The following is a 20746-nucleotide window of genomic DNA, read 5'->3' as shown; positions in this document are numbered from 1 at the left end:
AGATATTTAAAAGAATTTAAAAGAAAGATAATTAAATGTAACATATGTACCATATTTAAATAATACAAGTAATATTAGTTATTATTTCACAATATTATTGTTTGTACTGTTTTAAGATATTTATACTACATATCGTTGTTATCTATTCACTAAAAAATAGATATGTTTAATTTGAAACATAATTCTAACAATATTAATGTAACGTTGGACTATAATGTATCAAGTTCAGGGTAGAGTAGTAGGGGTTTTAAGAAATGAGATTGGGGAACGTGACCAAATTCACCTTGTATTCCCTTGAAGGTCAGAGGAACATTTTTGAAATTTGTTTCAGACTCGCAATCAAATTGCAATTTTGTTTTTATTAGTGATATACGGAAATCGATACATTGTGAAACCATGGGTCGTAAATTCTTTGTTGGTGGTAATTGGAAAATGAATGGTACCAAAAGCGAAATAGATGGTATCGTAGCCTTTTTAAAAACGGGTCCGCTCGATCCAAATGTTGGTATGTTTCTTCTATATGTTATAATATTTTATAATTTGTCTTTCATAATTTTTCAGCGACATTAAAAAGTCATTTCTTATTCTCATGTAAACAGTTTCATTAAAAAATTAATTAATTACATTTTTTTAATAATTCCAATGATATAATTGTTATCAGATGTTGTCGTTGGTGTACCATCGATATATTTGACGTACGTGAAAAACATATTACCTAGCAATGTTAGCATTAGTGGGCAAAATTCATATAAAGTTGCAAAAGGAGCATTTACTGGAGAAATCAGTCCTGCTATGCTTTTGGACAATGGAATTCCATGGGTAATTCTTGGTCATTCGGAACGTAGAAACGTTTTTGGTGAAACAGATGAATTAGTAGCAGATAAGGTGGCTCATGCTTTAGAAGTTGGACTAAAGGTAATTAAAATTTCTTTGTAGATTGTCATAATACAATTTAAATTAAAACAAATTCTTTGTCATCTTGACCTTTTATTTCTTTATAAAGGTAATTGCTTGTATCGGGGAAAAGTTAGAAGAGCGCGAATGTGGAAAAACTGAAGAAGTAGTCTTCAGACAAACTAAGGCTATTGCAGATAAAATCAAATCTTGGGACAATGTAGTTGTCGCTTATGAACCGGTATGGGCAATTGGAACAGGCAAGACAGCCACACCTCAGCAAGCTCAAGAAGTTCATGACAAACTGAGAGACTGGTTCTGTAAAAATGTCAATCCAACGGTTGCAGAAACTATTAGGATTATATATGGCGGATCAGTGACAGCAGATAATGCAAAAGATCTGGCAAAAGAAAAAGATATCGATGGATTCTTAGTTGGAGGAGCATCTTTGAAACCTGACTTTGTACAAATTGTTAATGCAAAACAGTGAGATCAAATATTCTGTAATTGCATAAAAATGTTATTTGTTTCATAACTAATACGTAATAGAAATGCATATTTTAAGAAGTACTATAAAGAATTAACTTATTTTTTTTGTTTACATAGAGAAATATTGGGGTCATGTCATTGCAGCAAAAGGTTCTCAAACTAATAATAAAGTATATATTATCATTCTGTTCTCCTTTTTAAGAGTATATATTTCCTATAAACATATAATCATGAATTACATAATAAATGTTACAACAAAATGCAAATTTGTTTATTTTGTTATAATCCTGTAATTAACGCTGTTCATCAACTAATCCTTTAGGTATAACACTTTTAGGCATAGGAGTGTTACTAACTGCTTTGATTTCTCCTAATTTTGTTTTTGCGCAAGCAATATCAGATAAACATTTAAACGTTCGTGGTTCCCAGACAGCTAAAGTTGATAGCGATTTACGATTAAGTAAAATGTTACATCTAGTCAATCCTTCCATCAATGTTCTAAATGTAATACCGTGTTCAGTTGCTGCAGCATTTACCCTACTTTCCCACAGCTGTAAATAAGTAAATAATTATGCAAAGGAGAGACGAGACAAAGATAATAAAAGAAAGAATGTTTTTATGCACCTCTTTCATATCTGCTTTTTTAAGTTGTCTTCCTAATGTAGACTTTGTCAATGCTTTGTGTACACTTTTTATTGTTATGCTGTAACAGTTTCTTCTTCTTCCCATAAAATGCTATAAATTGAAACATTAATTTTGATAGAAAATATATAATTATTGTGATTCACAACCTACAAATGTATACTACTGTTTAATGGATTTACCGCAGCAAGTTTAAATATTTGTCGTTTTCGCCAAAATTCGTCAGGACCTCGACTTCTCACAAAAAGTTGAGCAGTTAAGAACACCATTTTCCTAGATTTAGATTAATTTAGATACGAAATAGAAACAGATTGCTTCTTTCCTAAGTACTTTGATAATTCTTCAATAATTCTTGTTTGCAAGACATAAAAGGAACATGAATACGATCAACCGATCGGCCACACTACACTAGACCATTGGATTATTATCAATCCATTCGAGAATCTCACTAACACTATAGAGTCTCGAGTCGCCCGTCTACCAACTTTCTACCCATGGTATTCTCACAAATAAATAATTCCGAATATTTGAGATTGTGAGGTTAGTTAAATTTTATACTCACGTGTCAACTTTTTTATCGTTTTCAACTAAAATTTCAACATGAAAAATAAAAAAAGGTAAAGTGTTTCTTTTAGAATGTGTTATGTTATATTATTATTTGAGTTTTCTAATTATAAAACCTTTTAATAGGACAAAAGTAACCGAAACAATCAAGGAAGTGGGAGAATTAGAAGACATAAATATGAACGAAGTCACAGATTCTGAAGAAGAATATTCCGAAACTGAGTGGAAATTACTTCAAAAAGTACGAAACAGATCTTCTTCCGAAACTTATGATAGCGATTACGAGGTTTATGGATTAAATGATGCGAACGATGATGTTGAAAGCGAAGAACAAGCAGACTCGATGGAGTCCGATATCGAAGGACTAAAGGATGATTTTGATTTACCAAACGAAAAAGCTTGGGGTAAAAAAAAGAGAGCATATTATTCTACAGATTATGTTGATCCTGATTATGCTACTGCTAGTCAAAAAGATTTAGCTGAAGCAGAAATAGAAGAAGAAGAAGCTAGAAGTATTCAGAAAAGGTTGGCAGAACAATTGGACGATGCTGACTTTGGTTTAGATTTCATAGAATCACAGAAGGACGATAATAAGGAAATTCATAAATATACAGAACAATTTATAAAGACTGACCTTAGCAAGCTTAGTAAAAGGCAAAAACAAGTAATAATGCAAAAAGAAAATCCTGAATTTATGGCCCTTGTAAATGATTTTAAAGGTATTTCTTATATCCTGTGTTATTCTTTCAAAGTATTACATTTTTGAATATTTTTTTCAATACTTTTATTTATAAACATACATTATGTTTGATTTAGATCGCATGATAGAAGCAAGGGATACATTGGCACCATTTCTGAAATTAGTTAAAAGCAGTGTACTTTGCAACTCTTCTGCAATCACTTTTGTAAAAACAAAATATCATGTTTTATTAAATTACTGTATCAATATTTTATTTTATTTGATGCTCAAAGCCAAAAGGTTGCCTGTAAATTCTCATCCAGTTATAAAACGTTTGGCTCAGTATCGTCAGTTATTAAATCAATTGGAATCAGAACAAGGAAACTTAGTGCAAGAAATTCACGAGATATTAAAAGCCGAGCGACATGGCAAACCGTTATATAATATATTTGATGAAACTAACGTAAATATTAATAAAAAGAAAGTAACTAGTAGTTGTTTAAAAGAAAAACTGAGTAATCTGAAACAATCTGTAAGACGAGAAGATACGAATACTCATTTAACTGAATTCGAAAGTGAATTTGAAAATGAATCTATAGATAAAGTAATAGACAAAGAATTTACAGATGAGCAAGAATTAGAAAATCATGTATCCATGGATGAATACAAGGAAGAACAAGATGCCGGTATGGCAGATTCGGTAACCGAAAACGAAGGAAAGAGAGCAATTACATATCAAATAGCAAAGAATAAAGGTTTAACACCGCATCGTAAAAAAGAGCAACGCAATCCTAGAGTAAAACATAGGAATAAATATCGTAAAGCTAAAATTCGAAGGAAGGGAGCGGTATGTATTAAATTAAAACTTGTTAAGCATTAGATAAAAGATTTATTAAAGATATTATTTAAAGTAACTACTTATTTTTATTTTGCAGGTTAGAGAAGTGAGAAAAGAAATTACTCGTTATACTGGAGAAATATCTGGCATTAAAGCTAGTGTAAAGAAAAGTATTAAATTAAAATAAAAAAGCAAAACAAAACTATTGTAAATACATTAAAGATTGTAAAACTAGTTTATTCTCTAAAGTATATGCATTCTTTTACAAATGTAAATGTAGATACATGAAACAATAGTATCATTATTTTGACAATATTCACAGGCTTTATTCTATTTCTATTGTTAACAGTACAAATTAACTAAGAAATGTTTTGTTTAATGAAAATATAGCCAGGAATAACACAGAAAGCGATAATTATATAAACATAATGAATAAATGATTTATTTTCTTTTATACATACGAAATTGTGACACCTACATAAACATCAGACTCCAAAAGAATCGAGCAACTTTACAAATTAACAACAACGAACGCAAGATTAACTTGAATACCGCTGTTTTTTATTCCTGAATTTTCCAGGAAATAAATTTTAATGTTTAAAAAATTGTTAACATAAATTTAATAGAATCTTATACTTCTAACTTCGCCAAAATATCCGACTCGCGGAATAAATGGAACTCCTTATTGTCTTCGAGTTCTACTTTAGTTCCGCCATATTCCGGCAATAAAACAACATCACCAACTTTAATACTTAAAGGAACATGTTCTCCTTTCTAAAAGATAAAATGTAATTATTACTTTTGTCACTTAGTTATTTATTTTAATGGTAATTAAATAATGATGCATACTTCATTACGTTGTCCAGGTCCAATAGCCACAACAGTTCCCTGTAGAACTTTTGTCTGTGCTTTCTCTGGTAAAACAATACCTCCTTTCGTTTTTGTTATAGCTTCTGCTCTTTGTATGAGAACTCTGTCAAAGAGCGGTACAAGCCTCTTAATAGCGCTAGCTGCAGCCTAAAAGTATTAAATAAAGAATATGTAGGAAAGTTCTGCCAACCATATGCAATGAAAGTAATTACTTTAAGATTATGCATGATGCAAATCTGCAAATTTTTTTAATATTGCAAATGAAAAAAAATTTGGATCAAACATTAATCAAAACACGATTTTATGGCGTATATCTATCGACAACTTTTGAGCAAAATTTAATATTGAATCGTACAAGTAAATGACGTACTATAACGTATATTCTTTTATTTTACTAAAAGTTTTATAAGCATTTGTTTTTTTTTCTTCCTCGCTAACAAAAACACATGGATACCGGCCATGCGACGAAATTATCGAAACAAAGAATTAATGGAATTGTATAAAAAAACAAAACAGTATAGTACCATATATTTGATAGAATTTCATGCGCGTTTGTATATATTAGATACATTTCTCGAATTACAGTACTTTTTGTGAGAAATGTATCTACTTACTAATTTGAAGGTTATCTTCAGAAACACAAAAAATTGCAATTGTTAATCAGTCATTTTATATACAAGATATATAGAAGAAACATAAAATTACAGATAATTAATTAAAAATATTCTAAGTTTTTTCATTCTTACCATTGTTAAGATAACGTGTTTTTAAAGTCACGAGTTCAAGCAAAGCAACCGGCAAACACGCTAGAGCACGTTGTATAATGTATGTGGCGAGGCGAATAGCTTCTTCTCGAAATTTCCAGTCTCCCCACCATCTTTCCTAACCCCACCAAACTTTCATTGATTTCGCACTGAGCAACAACCATGTGCTATTACGTAATGCGTTGGTAGCATCTAAATCTAACAATAAGTCTACGGCTGTATAAATATAAAGTCTGCCGTAAGATAGCGCTTATTTAAAAATTTATATGCGTACACACGCACGCACAACAAATTATACGAATATACTTATTGTTATTAAAAAAAATGCATTAGCATTTAAAGTCAGTCAACAGCGTTATATAATACAATGGCCTAGAATTTATTAACTTAAACTCGCTTTTTCAATGTTGAAATAGAATGTTGAAACAGAATAATATTTATCAAATTAAATATAGGGAAAAAATGACGAAGATAAAATACAGGTCAAAGGACGATTACAAGGGAATCAGCATGCATTCGAATTAATTTGAATTCGTCAAAGTACAAGTTACAAAGAGTATGTATATATATATATATATAATATATTGTTTTCAAGAGATAAATTATTAACGTGTACTTTGATGTAAATCTGTTTTTCTTTTGTACTTGATATACTTCAAACTGTATAGAGAATCATTCATAAGTCGGGAAAATCATGAAAAATTTGTGTCGATCTCAAGCCTGAGAAACACTGATTGTGAGTTGTGTAAAAAGCGAATCCGTTGATCTAACAACGAACGAACATGATTGGCGTACGCTAGACGATTGCATCACACACGTTCCAGTACATTCTAGAAACTTATAGATCTCGGGAAAAAACGTTGCACCGATAAGCTGATGTAACGAATGCGAATACAAAAACAGATGATTAATCATAAGACATTTATTTTAATTTTATTTAATTTAACTTAAATTTGCTTAAAAATCTCGTATATTTCTCGATCGTATATAGTAGAATTAGGTTAGAGTTTGTCGAAGAGGAGGGGGATATCCCATGTGATAGCGCAAGCTCCTTCACGTTCACATTCACACTATTTCACGCATTTCATTGTACTAGCACTGGCGAGACAACGTGCGGTCACGGTGCGACGATTTTCAATTACTTTTACGACTCTGATCTCTTAACCAACGGCTTCTTTCCATAGATAAAGGTAAACTTCTTTTTTGGCAAAATTATCATTCTTCGATGCGTAGGAAATGCACATGAATTTCTAACGATATTAACCGGTTAAACTGTTCCCGGAGTAATTTGTTTCTCTGATGAGCATTTCGCATTTTATTTCTTCTATCGGTTAACATTTTATTTGGTTCTATTTTTGTAATAATTTTCTCGTCGAAGTCTGTGCTGTCGATGATATAAAAACATTACGTATTTGCGACGATTTGATATATTTTTAAAAAGATAACCAAAAATGTACGGTGAAAGTAGAATGTAGTTTCGTATTCGTACGGACGATCAAGATTCTTTTTGATAGCTTTAATTTTTCCAAAATATTCCTACTTCTTTTCTATGTAATTATATTCAAATTTTTACATAGATCTTTTTCTGTCGAACATGCCGGCCGGGCCATGATGCCCACGATATCTTATCGTAATTCGAAATAATCGAAAAAGGATTTAAAAGTCTAACAAAAAATATGAGAATGTTAATTGTAGATAATTTATTGCAAACAATTTTTGTAACTTTCGTGATAATTTACACGAGGGTGTTGGGCATAACGATGGTCATCCACGCGGTAGTTTACATAACCATGTTTACTTTCGAATAGTAATTACACCGCTGATTCCCTTTGATTACTCGTATTATATAAAAAAAAAAGAATATTTTATCTAAATAAAATTATACAATTTTGTTTTTAGTTGAAATCGGAGATAGTTTAAATTTTATAAAAATCGTATTTTCATGAAATGTGACTTTGATGTATCTTACAACATTAATAAACGGTAATATTTAGATGTACAAATGTAAATGCTGAACATTTTTTTTAGATGTACAGATTACCAACTGTTTTGCGTAACGCAGCTTCGCGCCAATTACAAATTCGTTCCTATGCCAAAGATGTACGCTTTGGAGCTGAAGTTAGGGCACTCATGTTACAAGGTGTAGACATTTTAGCTGATGCAGTTGCAGTAACAATGGGTCCAAAGGGACGTAATGTTATCTTGGAACAAAGTTGGGGTAGTCCAAAGATTACCAAAGATGGTGTAACAGTGGCTAAGGGTGTAGAGTTGAAGGATAAATTTCAAAATATCGGGGCAAAGTTGGTACAAGATGTAGCTAATAACACAAACGAAGAAGCAGGTGATGGAACAACCACAGCTACAGTTTTAGCGAGAGCTATTGCTAAAGAAGGCTTTGAAAAAATTAGCAAAGGTGCCAATCCTGTAGAAATCAGAAGAGGTAAGTAAAGACAAAATTTTCCATAATATAACACAAAGTTTTTAAATTAATTAATCCATATATTATAGGTGTTATGTTAGCAGTCGATAAAGTTAAAGAAGAACTAAAGGCTCTAAGTAAACCGGTAACAACTCCAGAGGAAATTGCTCAAGTAGCAACTATTTCAGCTAATGGGGACAAAGCCATTGGTAATCTTATCTCCGATGCCATGAAAAAAGTTGGAAAGGAAGGTGTTATTACAGTAAAAGACGGTAAAACGCTGCACGACGAACTGGAAGTTATAGAAGGAATGAAATTTGATAGGGGTTACATATCTCCCTACTTCATAAATTCTAGTAAAGGAGCAAAAGTTGAATTTCAAGATGCACTTTTACTCTTCAGCGAGAAAAAAATATCATCTGTACAGTCTATAATTCCAGCATTGGAATTAGCAAATTCGCAACGAAAACCGCTTGTCATTATAGCCGAAGATATCGATGGCGAAGCTCTGTCGACGCTAGTGGTCAACAGATTAAAAATTGGTTTACAGGTTGCCGCGGTTAAAGCACCTGGTTTTGGAGACAATAGAAAGGCAACGCTTCAAGACATGGCAATTTTAACTGGAGGAATTGTGTTTGGAGATGACGCGAATCTCGTAAAATTAGAGAATGTACAGTTATGCGATTTAGGCGAAGTAGGGGAGGTCGTAATTACAAAGGATGATACACTTTTCCTTAAAGGCAAAGGAAAAAAAAATGACGTTGATCATCGAGCAGACGTACTTAGAGATCAAATTGCAAATACAACTTCCGACTATGAGAAGGAAAAATTACAAGAACGTTTGGCAAGATTAGCATCAGGCGTTGCAGTTTTGAGAGTTGGCGGAAGCAGTGAAGTGGAAGTGAATGAAAAGAAGGACCGTGTTCACGATGCCCTAAACGCCACTCGTGCTGCCGTTGAAGAAGGCATTGTTCCTGGAGGTAAATATAAATGGTCATTTACAAAAATATCTATATAAGATTTCTTGATAGATTATTTCATGAAATATTTTTCTATTGTAGGTGGTACTGCTCTTCTACGATGTATCCCAGCTCTTCGAAATTTGAAAGCATCGAATAACGATCAAGAAACGGGAATAAAAATAGTGGCAGACGCTCTGCGCATGCCATGTTTGCAGATCGCTCAAAATGCAGGTGTAGATGCTAGTGTAGTAGTAGCAAAAGTTAGCGAAAGTAACCTTGGTTACGATGCTCTGAATGACGAGTATGTCAATATGATCGAAAAGGGTATCATTGATCCAACGAAGGTAGTCCGTACAGCACTTACCGATGCCGCAGGTGTTGCATCGTTACTTACAACCGCGGAAGCAGTAGTTACCGAATTGCCTAAAGAAGAGCCTCAAATGCCAATGGGTGGTGGCATGGGTGGTATGGGTGGTATGGGAGGTATGGGTGGTATGGGTATGTAATTAAGCGAAATCCCATGCAAAGACTGAATTTCATATTGTAATTAATGTTTGGCAAAAATTGCAATTCAGTCGCAATATCATCTCACTTATTGGAAATTGCGATTAGAACTGTAAGTATACGACCCATCATTCTCCAATCGTGTATCCAGAAAAGCCGAACGTGTTTAATTATACTTTAAAGCAAAGGATAGACACATAGAAAACAAGTTTGTTCCCTACATGTTGTAATATTTGTTCTATACTCATTTGTCTTTATTTTGCATTTATAAAGATTATTGTTTTATTGAGAATGTACGTGTAATGAAAATTAAATTTTCATTAGAACAAATGTATATTTGTTTTGAGAAGTTATGTCGCGATAAGATTCAGGGTAAATGATCGAATCGTCATACTACCTTTCAAAATTTGAATTAATTTGTAAAATTCCTCTGGTTTCTTCCAACTAACGAGCCATTTATTTGTGTCTCGAAAACATTTATTAAATTGTACACAATAAACAATTTTGTTTACTTTTTATCATTGATCTCGCCAAAAAATAAAATGTATCTGTTCACGAATTTTTAAATAGTTCGGAATAGAAATAATAATTTCTGGTGCATTTTATATAATTTCCTGTCTGTGTAGATGAATGAAAATGCAAGTGTACAGACGTGTGTATCGCAATCATCGCAATAGGGTAAAAATAGAAGTGTCGCATACTTTTTGTAAGTGTTACAATTTATTTTTCATTTTTTAGTCTCAATAAATGTATGTTAAAATGTACATTCTTCTCATTTGAGAAAAACTCCCCTCTATTTATTAAAATTTAAAGAATCTACAAGGAATAATTTGACATGATAGAATGCTCTTTTATAAAAGCTTGATTAAAATGAAGACATTACAACATTTCCTATTATATAAAAAAAAAACTCACTTTATCGTATATGTATTATACAAAAATATTCTTTTATTTTGTATACTTTTGAATTCTATAATATTCCTGATCCAATTGCCACGTTTAGGTGCGGTATAAAATAATCAATATTTATAAAATCGTAAAATAAATTATAGATATGACATTTGTCGGTAATATGTGCTATTGGAAAAGAAATACAAAGAATTGGTATTAAGAATACAAAGGTCTATTCTCTTCGCAAGTATTACAATATATCTATCATATTAAATGTCAAAAGCATAATTATATTTTTTATGGATTAATTTAAGCTCCAATTTTTTCTATTTCATCCGCATCATCCGCATCGAGATAGTGTATTCTTTTTCCAAAATGTTTCTCTATGTCTTTACATAATTCCATTGCGTGTGGTGAGTCAATTAAATTAATGGCAATTCCAGATTTACCAAACCTTCCTGTTCGGCCAATTCTGTGTAAGTATGTTTCACAATCAGCTTGCCGATTTTGGTCCATCGGTAGATCGAAATTGACTACTATTGTCACTTGTTCGACATCGATTCCTGTAAATTGTAATGTAACGATCAATTTACGAAATACTATTCGACCGGGTATTCAATAATTAAATTACCTCTTGCTAAAACGTTTGTCGTGATGAGAACTTTTTCAAGACCAGCTCTAAATCGATCCAAAACGGATATTCTTTGTTCAACTGTTAGTTCACCAGATAAAACGGCTACCGCATGTCCATCTTTCGTCATTTTTTCTGCTAACCAGTTAGCTGTTTTCCTAGTCTATACGTAGATACAAAGTGTTGTTTAAAAGTTTTCAGTAAAGAAAATACTGTATAAATGTAAAAATGGAACACCTTACGTGACAAAAAATGATCGCTTGCCCTATTGTTATTACACCATAGATATTAGTAATGGCTGTATATTTTTCATCCAAGTCCTTGCATTTGACATAATATTGCTTAATGTTATCTAAACTCTCTTCTTCTTTTAATAATCTTATTATTAAAGGATTATTAACTATAATTTCTGCAAATTTCATTACTTCCGGTTCATATGTTGCAGAAAAAAACATCATTTGGCATGTACGCGGAAGTTGCCTATGTGTAAGTATTAGAAAAATATATATATATATATATATATATACAGACATGCAACATAATTTAAGATGTCTTTTCATGTTTTCACATGTTAAAATAATTACTTATGAATTCGAATACACTGATCTTGATGACCTTGTGTTGCAATCATTACATCTGCCTCGTCTAAAACAAAAACTGATATTTTGTTCAAATTAAAAAATTTGAATTTAACAGCCCAGTCTAAAACTTTTCCTGGTGTTCCTATGATGATGTGTTCCGTGATTTTCGATCCACGACTTACTGAAATAATTAAGGAATTAATGTAAATATTTGTTTAAATAGGAATATAGCATTTCTTGTAGAGAAAACTTAATTAGCATATATTACTTTCTTCTCCTCTAACAGCGTATTTTATTTTGATTTCATTACAAAATGCAGACATTTTTGCTGCTACTTCTCCTGTTTGTATAGCTAATTCGTAAGTTGGTGATAAACAAAGTACTTGAGGATAATTCTTATTAGTATCAACTCTGCTAAGCATTGCCAACACAAATGCTGCAGTTTTACCAGTTCCAGACTGTGACTGAGCAATCATATTCTGAGGTCTACAAATAGTTTATTGAGTTTCATATTTATTCCTGGTACTTTACAAAATACTTATACATAAATAATAAACTTACGGGTCAGCTAGTAAAGTAGGTAATGCAGTTTCTTGAATTTTAGATGGAGCATTGAATCCCATAGCATATACTCCTTTTAATAAAGCTGGTTTACTATAATGTACATTATAAACTACATTTTTTTAATGTTCTACAAATGTAAGGTAATTAAGAATTAAAAATACCAACAGGTGAAGCGCTTCAAATGATTTGACGCTATACAAAGGTGAGGATGGATCTTTCCTTTGAATTTTTAAATCCTTCGTTGTTTCCACCAAACCCTTACGTATAATTTTTTGCAGTAATGATTTTTCTGCAGGTGAAATAAGTTCATCTGAGCCATCGTCGCTCTTGGACTCTGTATTAGTTGTGTTCTCTTTAAGTTGCTTGTCTATATTTAAGTTTGACACCTATTGATAATTATTTATAAAAATTTAATTACTAAATGAATGAACGATATACACTGTACAAGAAAGACTTTTGTTTTTAATGATAAACAGGTATCAACAAGTAAACATGAGGTTAAACCGGCATTATAAGTACATAAACAACAAGAATACTACCTTCGCGGATAGTTTCTCCTGTTCGTCCACATATTTTCCCCAATCGAGTTTAGCCGAAGCCATATTAACATTGATAAATTTACGATAATTCAGAAGACAATTTGATTTCAATTATAACGGCAAATTGACAAACACTTGTTCATCGAATACTTTTTGCGTTGTTGCATAGGGTCCAAGCTCACGTTTTTGGTACAAAAGTTGTAGCGCCGCGTGGGAAAAATTCACCCAACTAAAATGTGGAGCACATAACATGCATGCATATATGTATATACAGTAGCGGGTTTTTTAAATTACTTTTTGCTTGGGGACTTGGGGAGGCATCAATTAGCGATACAAGAAGATAGAGAGACGCTACTGTGATCGAAATACAGTCTCTGTTTTAGCAACGCCCTCATTCAAAAGATTGCAAGACTTGCTTGATCGAATCGACATGGTGCGATCTGGTAGTGGTTGAACTGGTTGAACCTGGTTGAACCCAGTTGAACCTGGTTCAACCCACGTGTAATATTGTGTGAAACATTTTACTGACATTTTTAGGTTATGTAATTTCTAGGACAATTGTGTATAATCGTCGAAAAATATTCATAATTATTTAAGTTTAATGCAAATCTTTGCAAAAATGTTCCTTTAATTTTTCCACTGATCTACGCTACGCATCTGCGTCCCGTACATAAATATGTTATCTATATTGTCCACGAACATATGAATGTATGTAGTTATTGTAATGTAATGGTAAAATGCAAGGCTCCAAATGTATATTTGAAATAAATACTTTTGTCATTTATCACGCTCTTTAAACTCAAATAATGTAACGATAATGGATGACACAACCGAGTCAAATGTGACGGTCGTAAATTCGGCTCGTTTAGATAGGCAACTGACAGTAAAGGAATCAGGATCTTGGCTCGACGAACGATCGATAAATGGGAATCAAGGACAGACGTTTTCCTTTGAGCCATCCTACTACAAATTTCAGGATAATATAGGCAAGTATAATAGGAGTAAACAGTACATAAAGTTCAACTAACAGTTGTATTAGTTTTTGTCAATGATTTGCTTAACTATTACTATAGTTTCTATAAGTACCTTCATCGATGTATCAACAAATGTTCAATGGTGGAAAGATGTATCCAATCAAAATATGAATATACAACCTGAATGTCAACAAGAACCAGTTCCCTCGTCAAACTATCCATTAACAAGTATGAACTTAGAGTAGTAAGAAGTTTGTAATCGAAATAGTACAATTTTCTGAATTTATGAATAATTATATTTTTTCAGATTATTCTACAAATACTCAGCCAAATAGATTAGAACAAGCAGGATCGCATGGAACAAAGTCTATAATACCTAAGCAACCAAAAAAGCCAAAAACTATAAGGCAGCATAGAGAACCTTTAAAACGTACCAAACATCCAGAGTTATGGAAGGTAAATGTAAAGAAAAATGCTAGACTAAGAGGCGAAGAATACATTGGTGTAGGAGGTAATTGTAAAAAATGATTAAAAATTTATTTAAATTATTAAAAAAATTATTTAAAAAATTTAGAAATTTTTAGGAAGATTAGTACCAGCTAAAGCCATGGGACCTCCGTGTAAATGTCGTATGCGTTGTATCGAGAAAATAGATGAATCAGCACGGGAAGAACTTCATAATATTTTTTGGAAAACGTGCAGTTGGGAGCAACGGAAACAGTACGTTGCGCTCTCCGTAAAGGAATCCCCGAAACAACGTACTCGATGTCGTGGAAATGTTAAATCAGAACATCGTCGACAAATCACGTTCACGTACTCGCTTTTATCGAAAGGAGAATTTATTACGGTATGCAAGTGCATGTTCCTCAGCACGTTTGCAGTTTCTGAAAAATTTGTACGACATGTAATGGACAAAAAAAGAACATCCCCTAGCGGAGTCATAGGACCAGATCAAAGAGGAAGACATACACCAAAAACGAAAAAGAGTGAAACTGTTAAAGATAGAGTACGCGAACATATCAATTCGTTTCCAACAGAGAAATCAACAAATTCAAAGGATCGCATGGAAAAGAGATATTTGGACTCCGCGTTAAGTATAGTTGCGATGCACAAACTCTATGTATCAAAATGTAAAGACGAAGGCATTCCAGAAAGCGATATAGTTAAAGAGAGTTATTATAGGGAAATGTTTAAGACAGAGTTTAATCTTGCTTTCAAACAAACAAAACCTAAGGAGAACGCGCAATTGATTAATTCGACAATTTAGGAGAGTGGAGACCAGTCGAGAGGAAACACCGCGACCAGTTCAAATTTAAAAACAGTATTTATCGAATATCATCGAACATCTTTATTTCACGATAATATTTATATGTGACGCACAAGTGTCGACTATAAAATTTGTTGTAAAACATAAATATAAAATGATACATAATTTTGTATGTATTTCAGTACATAAGGCTGTATTTTATACTGTATGTCGTGTAATCTATTTAAAGATTATTATTATAAAGTTTACACTGTACAGAGTTCAGATATAGTTACTATACTGCTTAATTATAAGCGAAAACGTACGTATATAAATGTTATTACAAAACAAAAAATATTTACACATTTTTATATGTTGTAAAATGTAATTCGTTGTAAAATGCATTATTGTCAAGAAATAACAGATCTATATTTTTAATCGCTACGCCTTAAACGGACAATAAATTGCAATTGTAACGTTTAACGTATTAAAGAACTTATTTACAAAATACATAAAATATTTCTAAAAAGATTAAATCACACATTTCATATACGATGCATAAAGGAAAAATACAATATTGTACGAAAAAATGTAGCAAGTTAAAGCACGTTATGACTATAATTTAATTTCCTTTCTATAATTTTCAAGACTACTTTTCTATTCCCTTTGTTCCTGCTGCGTCATCGCATTTTCGTTCAATTTTAACTTACGTCCGAGAGCGCGTTAACTTCCTTGCATCGCTTCGTTGCAGCTTCAACTGCACCGATTACAGCTGATCTCAAACCTTGCTGTTCCAGATAATGAATTCCTGCTATGGTACACCCTAAGAAAAAAAAAATGCTAAATAACATAATACGTGAAGGGTCAACAAACGTATTATATAATTCCAAGTGCAATATCGTCGAACCTGCTGGCGACGCCACATCGTCCTTCAGTTGTCCTGGATGGATATTCGTTTCTTTGACCATGGTACCAGCGCCAAGAACAGTTTGCGCTGCTAACTTTAAAGCGGTCGATCTCGTGAGTCCCATTTTTACGCCTCCATCAGCCATAGCCTCTATCATCATGTATACCTGTGCGAAGAGTTATGCTTTTTGCATTTCTTTTTCATTTTTCTAGGTGCCGGCATTCATAATAATATTACTTACGTATGCAGGACCAGAGCTAGCCAGAGCAGTAACGGGATCGATTAAGTATTCGGGTATCTCTTCGCAGATACCAACGGCGGAAAACAACTTCTCCGCTATTTCGGCTTCTTTGTCACCGGCGTATTTTCCACGAGCAAACACCGATGCACCGCATCCAACGAGGGCTGGTGTATTAGGCATCACTCTTATCACCGGTGTTCCCTCTGGTAGAGCCTGAAATTAATACGAAATGTTTTTGAAAATTAGTACCGTTTAAATATAAATTAACATTTTGTGTACTTACCTTTTCTAACGATGCCAACGGAACGCCCATAGCGATAGACAGCAAAAGTTTATTGTAATTTTTTAAATCCGGAAGAACTTGTGGAACCACTTGCGGTTTCACAGACAGAATAAGAACGTCGCCATATTCGACCACAGGCCCGTTGGAAAATACGGTTTTCGATCCTATTTCCTAAAATAACTCGGTCTAAATTTATCGATCAACGACAATGTGCATATATCGATACACTTAACAAATTTCAGATAAACATAATTCCAGACATTCAATGAAATTAATGGACTTATCGTACGAGATAACGCGCGGTATGGTATTGGTAATTTTCCTAAGTACGATAATGACCGAGAAACAACAGTTGATTCGATCATCGAGCATTTCACTCCATAATTTCCAATTCTAAGATTCGTGCGTTATCGAGTAATCTTTAAATTTAAGAATCGACTCTACATTAAGATAAAATATCGCGAAATCACTGACCGAAGCTGTCATCGAACCACCGATAATTGCTGATCGTACGTGTTAACGATTTTTCGGATATTGTTATATGTAATAGCCGATCGACTCGAGATCGGTATATGTATATCGGTATGTATATTTCGGTATGTACGTTTAGCGATCAAACATGAAATGAAGAATTTGTCGTTTCGATGTGTTTTCGAGACAAATGGCGAAATCGATAACGACGATAATCGTTTAATTACACTTTGTCATTTTTATCTGTGTATCGGAAATGCATCGATGACAAATAATCAATAAGTCTCTAGAAGATAGAAATTTATTATTTTCAGGATTAAGAAATCAACCCACCTTGAACGAGTCTATGCTGCCCACATCGTTTTGAAGACAGCTCGCCAACATCATTTCACCCTTGCTTAAGCCTGCAAAAGATACGTTGCTGTTAGAAATTGTAACTCGATTCGATGAAAAATATGATTCATGAAAACGTAATTAAACTCAAACTCGAGTGCCATTCACTTCTCACTCAGATATTAACAGTTTAAATGCGATGATAACGCTATCGTAACACGTGCGTGTCGGATGTTAGTTTTACCGGCGCGAATGAAACCCTTGGCCAGAGAGTGGGCCATTCTTCCGCCTCCGATGAATCCAATTTTCAGCATGTTCGTGTCGATATCGAACGAGACCCTTTTTCTCTTATCCTCGCCGTCACCAAGGAGTTGATCGCTCACTGTGTAAAAAAACAAAGAACAAATATATGTTTATAATACCGACCGAAACACGAACATTTCCGCAATTCCATCGTGCAGAATTCACTTCTTCGGACACGTACACTTCTCGTACAGCAAATTAATCACTGTTAACTGTTTTCGCACCAAAGAGTTTTTACGACTTGTTGTTAAAGCTCGTTCCCGCAAGTTTACCAATAAACGTATCCAGTAACTATTAAGATTGCGATACCGAGGGAAACGCGGCAAGCATGAAAACACCAATGCTAAGAACTGATGTTTCTAATCTGAAGTCTATAAGTTTCTAATCGGCACAGAGTAAAGAGGAACACTGTTCGATCGTGATATTTACAAAGAAATCGGTGCTCCGGGGTCTCGGTCCTCGCTTCATGTTCCTCGGGTCAGATTATATTTCAGTAGTTTCTCTTTTCTGTTTCTTTTTTTTCTTTTTTTTTTTTTTTTATGTAACTGTCCGCGAGATAAGGTCCTCGCGTATCTGCGTTCATTACGCATATATACGACGAATAATGCTCGTAATAAATCGCGTCCATGATTTTGCGGCTTCGCTCACGCTGGTGAATTATCGAACGTTTCAGTCAGTTTACGGAAGAAATACGAGATGACCGTAATTTACCGTAACGTAGTTTGCGACAGGAGGAAATTATCGAATGGTCGAGAATGAAATTGTTCGCAGGGGACTTTGGTGAACCAGGAGGGCATTACACGATTGCAAATTAAATATTTTCAAATTGAACGAATGCAAAGATAAACCGGTTGTGATTTATGAGCCGGAGGGGAAAAAATCGATGAAATTTAAGGCGGTCATATTTTTAACGATTACTTAATTCAGAGAATGTTTCAGACCTCTTCGAGTATCGGATCTCTCGTTAAACGATGCAATTGCTTATTACACGATACGATATTAGTACACGTAACATTTACGTACCTACAGTAAACAGATATACTCGGTCCGTTAAGAATTGCCAACAAACATTAAGGTATAGAAAAAGAAAAGAAATAATGAAACGTGCCGAAACGAAGACCTATATGTATTTACGCTGGAGAATTTTGCACGGAACTACACGCTGATTATCACGGTCCAGACTCCATAGCGAGACCTTGTATTATCGAACTAGACGTTTTAAAAAAATCGGCACATGACACATGACATGAAGCAAGTTGTAACAAGATATTATCAATAATAGTAGTAATCGTATAATACGGGGGTAGCAACCTGGAACTACAAGACGGAACGAACGAGATAACCGATTGGTAATCTACGAGAGACGGAATATTTCGACAAGATGAGTCAAACCAAAACATGTGAATCCCTCGTGCGAGGAGAAATCGACAAGTCCTTAACCATGCCGCAATCTGAAACTTATCAAGATAGAAGCAATCCAAGTCTGTACTATAACGCGTCTATAATGCTATAACGCTGTAATGTGTAAGTGCGCGTACGATCACACGATCGATTAGATTAGAATACACATGGAAAAGGAACATTGTATCGAAAATCTTAATTGGATCCGTTAAAGGCTAGATCGAACGTTTGCGGAAACGAAAATATTGGTGTCGATCCAGGTTTCAGCCTAGTGTTGGTGTTGCACGTTACGTCTTGCGTGTATATGTATGTATGTGGGTATATGACGCGACGTAAATAGTACCACGCGCGACAGATCTTAACAGTCGATTAAGTAGAATTACGTTTCAGGCTGTTATCGACAATTGTTTGATAACATCGCGATTCGGTTCGAATCGAGACAATATTTGTATTTAGGTTACTCACCATTCCGACTCTCCAGCCGTCGTCGAATTCGTCGACTTAATTTGAAAAATTCCATCGTTTTCACTCCCGCGGTCATTTTGCTCATTTCTCTTTCTATCTTTCGCGACAAAGTTCAGAATCAGCCACAACACGATCAGACGATGATCACGATGATAAACGACCAGGTAAAAATAGAATTCGACGGAGAACCTGCAAACTTTGTATACATTAGGATTGCACTGCTGAAACGTGCATCGTCGCGTGATTTGTAGATCAAACACAGATAATTAGTGGCGCCTATACAATTTACCAACAAACGTCGCAGGCGTTTGTAATCGATAAAATATTAACGAAATAATATTTAAAAGGTATGGTAAAAATATGTAATTATATGTGAAAATATACACAATAATTAAGAGATGATACACTATGTACATACGAACGGTTACCTTCGTTATTGTGTGTTGGGTATATCAATTATCCTACACTGTTTTTTATACTTTTAATGAATATAAATTCATAAAACTCGAACGTGGCGTAAACACTCGCGCGATTTACATAGTTGGACGAAAGTCGTAGTCGTTTCGATTATTTTCTGATGCAAAAGATATCACGGATTGCCGAAACAACTGCTCCGCTTACGAATGCATATAACGTTTAAATAGTACACACAATGCTTTTTCACCTGTCTTATATACAGTCATCCCTCGTCTTCTCTTGCTAAAATACGACTGACAAATTATTGTTCGCTACAAACGGAAAATTACCTATTCGGCCGCGGCCAATCACAATTCAAACATAATTGTATCACCCTCTTATCTGATCCGGTGTCTTTACAAGTCTAACGGATAGGACCTCGAATGATTAACAGCAAGATAGCGCATCGCCTTTGCATCGAAATTCGTCAAAACTTATTCTTACCTAGAGTAGTTTTTATCGATGAAATTTTTCTCTTATCGACACTCGTATCGACGTAGATACTTCTTAAGTTCACAAATTCGTTTTGCCATTTATCCGTGGAGTCCTGTTGTCGAATACTTCAGGAAAACGTAATTAATTAACAAAACAGACATCATTTTTGTAATACAATGATTGTGTAAAGAACGTGTCTTTGACATACACCGCAGATATCGGTAACAATATCTGCTCGCGAACGCGTTACCCACCGTAGGTTAAAAAAATGTATTTTCTTGCTGAAATATGATAATCTTTTATTTTAAATCACTTGCGACATACGCTATCGTCGCGTTGCTTGGATTCAGATAAAATTTCGATACCAAATATACAAATAATATTAATTGGCATCGGAAAG

At 33.7% G+C, this 20746-nt stretch overlaps 8 protein-coding genes across 14 annotated transcripts; 4 read left to right on the top strand and 4 right to left on the bottom strand.

The window, feature by feature from the left end:
- Positions 1 to 261: 261 nt before the first annotated feature.
- On the top strand, positions 262 to 1566 carry LOC128884732 (triosephosphate isomerase). Its single transcript, XM_054138323.1, has 3 exons — positions 262 to 505; positions 662 to 915; positions 1004 to 1566. Exons 1-3 carry the CDS (start codon positions 397 to 399, stop codon positions 1382 to 1384), a joined length of 744 nt encoding a protein of 247 aa, XP_053994298.1. The 5' UTR covers positions 262 to 396; the 3' UTR covers positions 1385 to 1566.
- Positions 1559 to 2435, bottom strand: LOC128884735 (39S ribosomal protein L20, mitochondrial). Its single transcript, XM_054138325.1, has 3 exons — positions 2208 to 2435; positions 2008 to 2118; positions 1559 to 1934 (listed from the first exon to the last, which is right to left on the bottom strand). The coding sequence occupies exons 1-3, from the start codon at positions 2292 to 2294 to the stop codon at positions 1677 to 1679; spliced, it is 456 nt and encodes a 151-aa protein (XP_053994300.1). The 5' UTR covers positions 2295 to 2435; the 3' UTR covers positions 1559 to 1676.
- A 54-nt stretch (positions 2436 to 2489) lies between these two features.
- LOC128884727 (something about silencing protein 10) lies at positions 2490 to 4562 on the top strand. The gene is made up of 4 exons (XM_054138311.1): positions 2490 to 2642; positions 2716 to 3308; positions 3406 to 4115; positions 4204 to 4562. The coding sequence occupies exons 1-4, from the start codon at positions 2626 to 2628 to the stop codon at positions 4291 to 4293; spliced, it is 1410 nt and encodes a 469-aa protein (XP_053994286.1). The 5' UTR covers positions 2490 to 2625; the 3' UTR covers positions 4294 to 4562.
- LOC128884739 (10 kDa heat shock protein, mitochondrial) lies at positions 4522 to 5883 on the bottom strand. The gene is made up of 3 exons (XM_054138328.1): positions 5723 to 5883; positions 4956 to 5123; positions 4522 to 4880 (listed from the first exon to the last, which is right to left on the bottom strand). Exons 1-3 carry the CDS (start codon positions 5723 to 5725, stop codon positions 4737 to 4739), a joined length of 315 nt encoding a protein of 104 aa, XP_053994303.1. The 5' UTR covers positions 5726 to 5883; the 3' UTR covers positions 4522 to 4736.
- Positions 5884 to 6769: 886 nt separating this feature from the next.
- LOC128884725 (heat shock protein 60A-like) lies at positions 6770 to 10389 on the top strand. Its single transcript, XM_054138309.1, has 4 exons — positions 6770 to 6930; positions 7769 to 8180; positions 8249 to 9139; positions 9221 to 10389. The coding sequence occupies exons 2-4, from the start codon at positions 7769 to 7771 to the stop codon at positions 9625 to 9627; spliced, it is 1710 nt and encodes a 569-aa protein (XP_053994284.1). The 5' UTR covers positions 6770 to 6930; the 3' UTR covers positions 9628 to 10389.
- Positions 10078 to 13038, bottom strand: LOC128884726 (DEAD-box helicase Dbp80). The gene is made up of 8 exons (XM_054138310.1): positions 12832 to 13038; positions 12458 to 12678; positions 12290 to 12382; positions 11997 to 12214; positions 11732 to 11909; positions 11390 to 11627; positions 11148 to 11310; positions 10078 to 11079 (listed from the first exon to the last, which is right to left on the bottom strand). The coding sequence occupies exons 1-8, from the start codon at positions 12892 to 12894 to the stop codon at positions 10826 to 10828; spliced, it is 1428 nt and encodes a 475-aa protein (XP_053994285.1). The 5' UTR covers positions 12895 to 13038; the 3' UTR covers positions 10078 to 10825.
- Positions 13039 to 13165: 127 nt separating this feature from the next.
- On the top strand, positions 13166 to 15325 carry LOC128884729 (uncharacterized). 3 transcript variants are annotated; one of them, XM_054138315.1, is made up of 4 exons: positions 13166 to 13817; positions 13905 to 14033; positions 14113 to 14261; positions 14380 to 15325. In XM_054138315.1, the coding sequence occupies exons 1-4, from the start codon at positions 13649 to 13651 to the stop codon at positions 15070 to 15072; spliced, it is 1140 nt and encodes a 379-aa protein (XP_053994290.1). In that variant the 5' UTR covers positions 13166 to 13648; the 3' UTR covers positions 15073 to 15325. The 3 variants fall into 3 exon arrangements, with proteins under 3 accessions (XP_053994290.1, XP_053994289.1, XP_053994291.1); XM_054138314.1 differs by having other exon boundaries at positions 14113 to 14316; positions 14390 to 15325; XM_054138316.1 differs by having other exon boundaries at positions 14113 to 14316; positions 14380 to 14520.
- Positions 15139 to 20243, bottom strand: LOC128884731 (pyrroline-5-carboxylate reductase 2-like). Of its 5 annotated transcripts, none has more exons than XM_054138320.1 (8): positions 20120 to 20243; positions 19456 to 19644; positions 17531 to 17668; positions 17287 to 17357; positions 16483 to 16653; positions 16200 to 16412; positions 15959 to 16124; positions 15139 to 15874 (listed from the first exon to the last, which is right to left on the bottom strand). In XM_054138320.1, the coding sequence occupies exons 2-8, from the start codon at positions 19538 to 19540 to the stop codon at positions 15753 to 15755; spliced, it is 966 nt and encodes a 321-aa protein (XP_053994295.1). In that variant the 5' UTR covers positions 19541 to 19644; positions 20120 to 20243; the 3' UTR covers positions 15139 to 15752. The 5 variants fall into 5 exon arrangements, with proteins under 5 accessions (XP_053994295.1, XP_053994294.1, XP_053994293.1 ...); XM_054138319.1 differs by having other exon boundaries at positions 19456 to 19651; positions 19884 to 20164; XM_054138318.1 differs by having other exon boundaries at positions 19884 to 20164.
- Between the last annotated feature and the right edge of the window lie 503 nt (positions 20244 to 20746).

This window comes from Hylaeus volcanicus, chromosome 2 (assembly GCF_026283585.1).
Source record: "Hylaeus volcanicus isolate JK05 chromosome 2, UHH_iyHylVolc1.0_haploid, whole genome shotgun sequence".
NCBI lineage: Eukaryota > Metazoa > Arthropoda > Insecta > Hymenoptera > Colletidae > Hylaeus > Hylaeus volcanicus.
The sequence above is the reverse complement of the archived record's forward strand: the minus strand, read 5'-3'. Positions and strand labels throughout refer to the sequence as shown.